The 9,020-nt window shown below is 66.9% G+C and overlaps 2 protein-coding genes across 2 annotated transcripts in view; both read right to left on the bottom strand.

Annotated features, from left to right (window-relative positions):
- The window catches only part of CHLNCDRAFT_139942 (hypothetical protein), a gene marked incomplete at both ends in the record, with an annotated part of 7,105 nt that extends 3,205 nt beyond the window's left edge, over positions 1–3,900 (bottom strand). The window contains 10 exons of the mRNA XM_005843733.1: positions 191–282; positions 466–587; positions 792–915; positions 1,126–1,212; positions 1,502–1,588; positions 1,802–1,911; positions 2,158–2,268; positions 2,472–3,475; positions 3,662–3,714; positions 3,826–3,900. Coding sequence (XP_005843795.1) covers positions 191–282; positions 466–587; positions 792–915; positions 1,126–1,212; positions 1,502–1,588; positions 1,802–1,911; positions 2,158–2,268; positions 2,472–3,475; positions 3,662–3,714; positions 3,826–3,900 — 1,865 coding nt within the window. The remainder of the gene's footprint in view (positions 1–190; positions 283–465; positions 588–791; positions 916–1,125; positions 1,213–1,501; positions 1,589–1,801; positions 1,912–2,157; positions 2,269–2,471; positions 3,476–3,661; positions 3,715–3,825) is intronic.
- A 498-nt stretch (positions 3,901–4,398) lies between these two features.
- CHLNCDRAFT_139941 (hypothetical protein) lies at positions 4,399–5,485 on the bottom strand (the record flags this gene model as incomplete). The annotated part of the gene is made up of 3 exons (XM_005843732.1): positions 4,399–4,871; positions 5,072–5,132; positions 5,345–5,485. The coding sequence occupies 3 exons, from the start codon at positions 5,483–5,485 to the stop codon at positions 4,399–4,401; spliced, it is 675 nt and encodes a 224-aa protein (XP_005843794.1).
- Between the last annotated feature and the right edge of the window lie 3,535 nt (positions 5,486–9,020).

Below are 9,020 nucleotides of genomic sequence, written 5' to 3'. Positions count from 1 at the left end.
GGGGGGGGGGGGAGACCGGCGGGCGGGAAGTGTGTGCCTCTGTGTGCCCAGCATGGCACTGTCTGGCTGTGCGGCCATCAACGGCAGGCTCCTCTGGGCGCGGCAAGCGGCACAGCGCGAGCAGCGTTGTGCAGGCGCTGTGCAGGCGCTGCGCAGGCGGGGGCGGCACCAGGAACCCAGCGGCGCGCACCGCGAGACCGCCAGCCCGCTGGCGGGGCGCCCGTCCCCGGGGTCCACAATCACGCGCCAGCACCGCGCGAAGTCCACCCGCCCGCCGATGCCCTGCGGGGGCACGGATCGGGGCCAGGGGTCGGGGCCGGGAGTTGGGAGCGGGACACCAGCAGGACACCAGCAATAAACAACCAGCAAAACAACAACACAGAGATGTAGGGCTTGGGTCATGCGGACGTGCGCCCACGAGGCCTGCGCGCATGGCGCCCACCCCACACACACTATGTGCCGCACCTCCACCCGCTTGCGCTCCCGCGGCAAATTGGGCTTGTGGTCCTCGGTCAGGCGCAGCGCCTCGCCGCCGCGGCTCATGACGGCGCGAGAGTCGCCGCAGTGAGCGGCGTACAGCTGGTTGCCTGCAGGGCGCAGGGAGCCGCGCGGTAGGTGCCAAGCAAAGGTACAAAGGAAACACAAACGGGCGGGCTGCACGTGTTGCCCTGCCCAACGGCAAGCCTCCCACAGTGCGCTGGACACACGCCTGCTTGCACACCCCTGCCCGCCTGCCCTCCCCGCACAGCGCACGCAGCACGTCGCCGCCGGCCCCGCGCCGTGCTGCCCACCTATGCGCAGCACCACCAGGCCCGTGGCGCCGCCCTTGGTGCCCTCCAGCCGGCACCTCATCATGATCTCCTTGTCCACCGCCTCAAAGGAGTGCACCAGCGCCGCCGCCACGCGCTCCTCCTCCTGCAGCGCGGTGGCGGGCGGGCCCTCGCCTGCGGGGCCGGAGGCAGCCGAGCGGGCAGTGGGCAGGGTGGGTAGGTGGGTGAGGCGGCGCGGGTGGTGGGAGGTGCGGCGCGAGCCCAATAACAGCGCAGCAGCAAGCAAGCAGCCGCTGACGGCGCAGCAGCGGCGCCCACCAGTGCAGGTGCGCATGGCCGCCTATGCCGCGAGCACGTGATGCAGCCGGTCGGCGGCGTGCTCCGCTGCCGAGGCGCCGTTGTGGCCGTCAAACACGGCGGCGTAGGCGCGGAACACGCCATCCTGCGCAGGGTGGGGTGGGGTTGGGTTTGGTGGGGGTGGGGAGTGGTGGGAAGGGAGGGAGGGCAGCAGGCAGGCGAGGTGAGGCGAGGTGGGGAGAGGTGGGGAGGGAGGGAGGGCAGGAGGCAGGCGAGGTGGGGAGGGACGCCAAGCATGGGCGGTCAGAAAGGGCCAGCCACGGGCAGGCAGCACAGGCCAAGGGCCCACCCCCATCTCAAAAAGTCCCTGCACCGGCGCACGGCCCTCCGCTGGGCCCCCTCCCAGCCACCTCGCGTCCCTGCCAGCGCCCCACCTGCACCGCCTGCCCCGAGGAGGTGCGGGGCTGGAAGGAGTTGATCAGGGTGTGGCGGTCCTCCATGTAGGGCCGCATGCCCTTGGCCTGCGCGGGAAACAGGTGGTAGTGTGTGCGTGCGTGTGGTGGTGGGTATGAGAGTGTGGGAAGGAGAAGCTTGCAACAGGGTGCAGGGGTGTGTGTGCGGGGGCGTGTGCCGAGGCAAGAGCAGGAGAAGCAGCAAGGGGAGGGGAGGCCAGTGCAGCGCGCGGCGTGGGGCGCGCCAACGGCACGCATGCCCCGGCCCAGAACCCCGCCTACCTGGGCGGATCCCCACAGCACCTGGCCCAGCCGCCTGTCCAGCGGGGCGGCGGGGGAGCAGGGCAGGCTGTCCTCGTCCTCAAACGAAGCCAGCGGGTGGCCTTGCAGGTCTGCGGCGGCAGCGGGCAGGCAGGAGGCGGCAGCAGGCGGGGCGAGGTGGTGGGGTGGTGGGCGGAGGGTGATCCAGCAGGTCGCGCTGCGGCAGCCAGCAGGCAGCGCACAGCGGGGACACCCAACCTGCACGCTACACGCTCGCCCCGTGCCCCAGCCTGCAGGCCCTCCTCACCAGCCAGGCACACCCTACCCTGCCCAGCAGGCCCCCTGACCTCCCCAACCACACCGCCCCACCCCCTCACCTCCCGACAGGCTGGGGTTCAGCATCACCAGCGTCTTCTCGTGCTTGAAGCGCTTGGATGTGGCGGCAGACATGGCCAGCGCGGGCCGCGCGCCGCCGCCGTCCACCTCGTCTGGAAGGGGGGAGGAAGGCGGGGGATCCTTCATCATCCTTCATCAGCAGCAGCAGTAGCAGCCACAGCAGCAGCCTGATTGCCTGGTGACGGGACAGGTGGCTGGAAATGCTCCAGTTGCGCGCGGCCGGTGGAAGCAGGCCGCAGGCAGGCAGGCAGGGATGCAGGCAGGGGTTGCACCCAGCAGCAGCCAGGGCGCTCACCCTCCTCCAGCTCATCCCCAAAGCTCAGCAGCTGTTTCTTCTTGCCCCCGCCCGCTGCTCCACCGCTTCCACCGCCGCCGCCGCCGCCACGCTTGGCTGGCTGGTGCAGGTGCGGCAGCGAGGGCTGCCGCGCAGGCTGCCTCATGAGTGCCGACAGCGCCGCCACCGTGGCCTCTGCCGCCATGGGCGAGGGCTGCACCAGCGACACATCAGACACGTCTATTCCCTGCGCCGCCGCCAGCGCCGCGGCAGACGGCGTGTGCAGCCGTGGCAGCGCCGGCGGGCCCAGCGGGGACGGCGTGGGGCCTGCGAAGCGCGCCGAGGCCGCGCAGGGCGGCAGCAGGGCTGCGGCAGCTGCCGCGGTGGCGGGCGACGGCTGCCCGGGCGGCAGCAGGCTGAGCTTGATCAGGGAGGAGGCTCCCACGCTGCTGTTGCGCCGCATGATCTCCCCGTCCTCTGCAGCACCAGCGCCTGCCCCCGCCGCTGCAGGTCCAGCCCCCTCAGAGGGTGGTGGTGGTGGTGCGGCGGCGGCGGCAAACGGGCCGCCTGGGCGCGGCGGGGGCGGCACGGCCGCCTCCTCCCGCGGCTCTGACCGGCTCCTGCTGCGCTTCCTGGGCTGATGCTGATGCTGCTGGTGCTGTGGGGCGTGGTGGTGGCGGTGCGAGTGGTGTTCCTTGTCATGGTGCTTGTGGTGGTGGTGGTGGCGGTGCTTGTGGCGGTGCTTGTGCCTCTTGCCGTCGCTGTCTGCTGAACGGCTGCAGCTGCGGCTGCGGCTGCGCCCGCTGCTCCTGCTCCTGCTGCGGCGCTGCCGCCGCTCGCGGCTGCGGCTGCGGCTGCGGCTGCTCCTGCTGCGCTGCGCCTGCTGCCGCCTGTGCCGCCGGCGCTCATGGCTGCTGCTGCTGCGGGTACGGCTCCTGCTGCGGCTGCGCCGCTCCCTGCTGCCGCCTGGGCTGTGGCTGCGTCCGCGCCGCTGGCGGCCATCTGCCTCCACCCGGCTGCTGCCCCTGCAGCAGGGCGATGCGCACGGAGAGCAGGCGTGGTGAGGGTTGCGGCCGGCGGTGGAGATACCAGCAAACGGTGGGTGGTGAGGGCACCAGAGGGCGTTCAGCTGCGGTGAGCGAGGTCTGGGTGGTACTGTATGGGACGTTGCGTACAAGACCGTTTCTGCAGAAGTGTCTGCACCCACTCACCGTTGTTGCAGGGGGCCATCAGGCACCGCGGGCCGGTTCAAGCCGTTCACTGGCTGCAGGTCAGCTGGCGGCAACGGTGCCGGCGGTGCACTTCCTGCACGGTCGCCGCTGCCGGCAGGAGGGGAAGGTGCTGCATTGTGCGGTTGTGCTGCCGCTGCCTCCACCGGCTGCCCCTGCTCGGACGGCTCTGTGGGCAGCTGCTCAAGCCGGTTCGCGGCGGGTGCGGGGTCGGCGTCCATAGCCGGTCACAAACCACAGCCACGCGAAACGGGTTAATAAGGCATTGTTATCACTCAGTTGCGAGGGGATGAACGCACGTTCCCACACGGCGGGGAAGTGAAGAGAGAGAAGACAGCACAAATGGTTTACCCGTGACCGCGGCTGAAGGCAAAAATGAATGCTGAGAGGCAACTGGGACGGGAGGTGGCAGGACCCACATGAAGGGCGCGCCACATGGCGCGCACAGCGCCGCGGGCGCATGGCGCATGGCGGACACCACCCACTGGACAGGGCTCACCCCACTACATCCCCCTGATGTCCATGCCAAAATCAAGGTGAAGCAACCCACACAGCTGATAGCGAAACTCTCTGTGCCATCCGCCGGCAGGGACTGCATCTGCCGCCTCCTTCTGGCGGCAGCTTCTGTAACCCCTCATGCCGGCGGAAGCTGGAACTCGGTACTCACACGCTGGGGTATCAACAACGCTCAATCACACAAGCGCTCTCAGAACGCCTCCTCACAGCGGCCTCAGGTGGCAGCCCAGCAGGCCGCGGCCGCCCCAGCGCTGCGGCGTGAGCTGCAGCGCCAGCGGGGCACCGTGCCGGAGCACCAGAGCCTCCACGGCACGCCCCTCGTTCCCCTGCAGTGCCGCCGCCACCGCCTGCAGCGTGCCGGCCGTCTGCTGCGTCACGCCCGCAAAGCTGCACATCTGGTCCCCCAGCTGCAGCCCTGCTGCGGCAGCGGGCGAGCCGGACGTCACCTCATCCACCACAGCAAACGGCTGGTGAAGCGAGTGTCCCGCCTGATGGGCGATGGGCGAGCCGCTGCCGTTGGCCATGTGCTGCCCAGAAGCTACGGGTGGCGGCGGCCTGGCTGCCACTGCCGCAGCTGGCTGCGGCGCCGCGGCGCCGGGCAGGCTGGAGAGGGCGTGCAGCTGGTGCAGGAGCACCTCCATCTGCCGAGTGAGGGCCTTGTGGTCGTTTGTGAGAGCTGCAGGCACGGCAGGCATCCAGGGCGGCACATGAGCCAGCAGCAGGTGAGAGGCGGCGGGGACAAGTCGGGTGAGAGGGCCGGGCAGGAGCTGCATGGCGTGCAGCAGCAGCAGGAGCCGCGTAGTGAGCGCAGCGGAGCAAGCGGGGCAACCAGAGCAGCAGGGCGGCGGCAGGCTCAGGCAGCACGAGGTGGCTCACTGATGATGGCGTGGCGATCGGCACGGATGGCCGCCACATCCACGTCAGCCCGCGGAAAGCCCTGCGGCAGCGGACCAGAGCAGGATAGGCAAGCGCGCCCATTGGAGCAGCACAGCACGTGTATGCTGGGTGCCTGCCAAGTTTTCCATCGAGCGCCTGGCACACGGCTGGCAGGGGCCCACTGCCGCCGTGCAAGCAGCACGCATGATGCAACGACACTGAACATGCAGCTGTCAGCCCCTGCAGCTATCAAGCAACCAAAGCAGAGCGGACCTCTCCGTCCACCAAGGCGCCGCCCATGCCGACGCCCGCCGTTTCGAGGCGGGCGCTGCGCTGGGCGACCTCCAGCTCGAGGGCGGCTCGCCGGTCGCTCAGCTCCTTGAGCTGCGCCTTCAACGCATCCGCGCTGCCCATGTTCACCCGCGTGAGAAGCGATTACCACTGATCGCTCGACCGTGAATAACCCAGCCGGTTTACAGAGGCGCCAGGCAAATACCTGCGACAAAAGCTGCCGGAATTGCGGTCTTGGGCGGCAAGGAAGTGACGGCAGCAACTCACCGGGGGGGTCCAGGTCAGCGGCGGCAGTGCTGCCGCCGCTGTGCCGCCACATGTTCCACAGTGTGCTTGTGTGTGTGGGGGGGCTTAAAGTCTGGTAAAGCAAGAACTAGCTTGCAACATAGACTCCCCGCCGAAACGGGACGGGATCCGGGCGAAAGCAGAGAAAGCAATAAAACAGGGGTGGAGCAAGGCGACATGCAACGCAAGCAGCTGACAGGGCACGCATCGAAACGTGTGTATGACTGGCAAAGTGGCATGGCGCATTGGGGAGAAACGCAACGGTACGGGAGCATGGGCTGGCCAAACGGCAGTGCGGAACGCTAGGTCACTAGAAAAGCAGGGAAAGGCACTCTATGTATGCAATGAGGGCAGCCCCGGCTCGGGGCCGTTGGGAAAGCAGTGGTCGGGAGGGGGGAGGCCCCGGTGTGGGCGGGCCCCATCGAGGTGGGATGGGGCGCGCAAGCGGCCAGATGGGGCGGGGCGCGGGCGGCAGTGGAGTCCTGCGGCTGGGTGGGATATAGGGCAATGAGCGTTGAGCAGTACCTGTGTTACAGTCACCCCGCTATGATAGGCCGCGTGAGCAGACCTTGGGCAGGGGGCACACGTGATCAAGGGGCATCAAGAGAGGGGGTGGACCATGGAGCACCCTCTCCATGGCTCCGACCACCCTCCCCCCAGCTGAGCAGTGTGCGATGAGCAATGAGCAATGAGCAGTGAGCAGCCCCTCCCTAAACAAAGGGAAGCGCAGGACGGGGTCCGGTGGATGGGAGGCAAGGAAACGCGGGGGGTTGCCACGTGCGCTACCGCCGCCGCCGCAGGCAGCACCCCTGCGGCGGCGGCAGCGGCAGCAAGCCGTGGACCCAAACGCCGTGCCGCCGCCGCCGCAGGCAGCAGCCCTGCGACGGCGGCGGCAGCAAGCCGTGGACCGAAACGCCGTGCCGCCGAGTCCCGCGGCTGTGGCCGTGGGCTTCTGGCAGGAAACTACGGCCGCAGCTCAGCAGCACGGGGGCGTCGCAGCGTGCCGCCGCCGCCGCCGCGCTGCCCCCCGGGCACGGCGGAGGCGGCAGCAAGCTTGGGCCCAAACGCCGTGCCGCCGAGTCCCGTGGCTTGCGACCGTAGACCGTGGGCCGGAAACTGCGGCCGCAGCTCGGCGGCACGTGGTTCTGTTCAAATCGCCAAGCGTGCAGCAGCGCCGAACCACGCTTCCCGGCCTCGGCGCATGCCTTCAGGGCCCCCCTATCGCTGGGCACACCCCTCCAACACCGAACATGCGCCCGGGGGGGAGGGCGGCCCGGGCTGCCCAGGCCAAAGTGGGCCGCCCTCGAGCAAGAGGCGGCCGGTCTGTGTGTTGAAGATGAATGATGAATGATCTGAAACCGTAACAAAAGTGACAGTTCTGAAACCGTAACAAAAGTGCCAGTTGATGAGCAGGGCTGTACTGTCAGACGACCCAGTGGTCTGCCGTCAAATGCCTCGAAATGCGCACCCAGGGGCTCACAGCCGCTCGAGCTCAGCCACCAATACCGTGCCAGGTTCACGTGTACACTACTTACTACACTACAGTCACCCAGCTATGATAGGCCGCGTGGGCCTGCCTGGATACTAGTTCACACTGCTGGGCAGCCTCTAGCTGGTATGTTGCCGACCTGGCCGCGGCTAAGAAAGGCCTTCTTTGAAGGCGCTGGAGCTAGTGTCTAAACCCTCCGAGAGGGCACAGGTTCGATTCCTCCCATGTCGAAACTTTGTGAGGACAAACGCGGCATAGCTGACCGGCTCAGCGCCAATCCAAGCCAATTCCTTCGGGAACGCCTAATAGAATCGCCAAGGCTTCGGCACAGGCCTCCCCGGGACCCATTCACTACTAGTGGGGGGTACTGCACTTGGCGCGTCGGGCAGATCAAATAATGGTCTAAAGCTAGACGTTAAAACCGGGAAGTTAAGCTTGTGGAGGCTCTTCCCCACCTTTACCTTTACCTTTATCTGCTGCACCAAGAGGTTCCAAGGCCGCCTGGCGCCAGCAACAGCACACCGCAGCTGACGACATGTATCACGAGAAACGATGTGCCTGTGTTACAGTCACCCCGCTATGATAGGCCCCGATAGAGAAACAAGTGGCAGCCAGGTAGCCTGTGGGCAGCCACGGCTTGACATGTTGTTCAGGGTGCGTCGAACAACACTTTCCACGTGAAGGTGAAGCGAAGATGTGCCTGGTCAAGAGAGGCGACCGGCGCTGCCATGGCACTGATCAGCATAAAGTTGACTCGCAGTCTTCCAACGACCACTGCAAAGTACGAAACAATTATAGCCCAGTCAGCCCAACTGTACAGCACATGTGCAGCACAGAGCCGATGGCAGAGGCATTGTGATCTTCCGCACAGACCATACCTGGCAGTCTCTGACCTTCTGATTTGAAGCGCGCAGCTGCACAGACAATCGTGAGCGGGGTCAACTCTGGTTTCACTCAGCACATGCCGTTGGCACAAGGATATGCACTTGCACTTATGGTTCCTTGCCGAGGTGTACACGGCAGGCCCACCCAGCCCTACCCTCGGCACCTTGACCTTGTACTGGCCCACGGAGGCCTTGCAGCGGCTGAGCTTGGTCTCAAGGCCCGCGATCATGCTCTTCAACGTTGGGATGGTCACCTTTGTGCGGGTGGCTGTGTACAGCACATCAGTTGGTTTCGGACTTGAGATCAGCACAAATGTGTTGAAAGCAGGGAGCTTGACAGCGCACGCAGTGCAGTGGCAGTACAACGCCCCGGCAGTACATGACAGCCTGCTCTCTGCGTGGCTGCGCAGCAGAATGGCACCCTCACCCTGGGCTCCGGCAGCCAGGAGTGTCAGGATAAGCAAAATTGCCACGGAGCTCCTCCTGGCGCCTGCGTGGTACGTACCGCGGTTCTCGCCCGTCATTTGAGTCGGATGCACCTGCAAGCAAGACCAAAGCCATGTGCGACAGTGGGTGTGCAGTCCGGCCTGGGCATCCGATGGGGAATAACCCAGGGCTCAGCTGAATTTCCCACTTGAAATGGAACATTCAGAGCGAGAGCTGCACATGCAGCGCGGGCAGGGAACTTGTGGGCTGCGCCAGCTCACTGCAGCATGCATGAGCTTTGATGGGGTAGTGACCAGCTCCCTAGATACCGCTGGTATGCCAGTCCGGCAGGCGGGCCCTGCCCGACCGCCAGGCTGGCAGCGACAGGCATGCAAGGACCCGCTCACTTCCCGTCTCCGCCGGAGGAGACGGCGGGCCCTGAGCCGTCGTGACTTCACCCTGGCTGTTGCACTCAACCGCCAGATGTGTGCCGCCGCCCGGCGGCACAAGCGCCAGGTGAAGCGCAAGAGGGGTCGTGACCTGGCACGGCTCGAATTCGATGCCCCGGCTGCCT

Source organism: Chlorella variabilis, assembly GCF_000147415.1.
Source record: "Chlorella variabilis unplaced genomic scaffold CHLNCscaffold_27, whole genome shotgun sequence".
Taxonomy (NCBI): Eukaryota; Viridiplantae; Chlorophyta; class Trebouxiophyceae; order Chlorellales; family Chlorellaceae; genus Chlorella; species Chlorella variabilis.
This window is presented reverse-complemented; position numbering and strand designations above follow the sequence as displayed.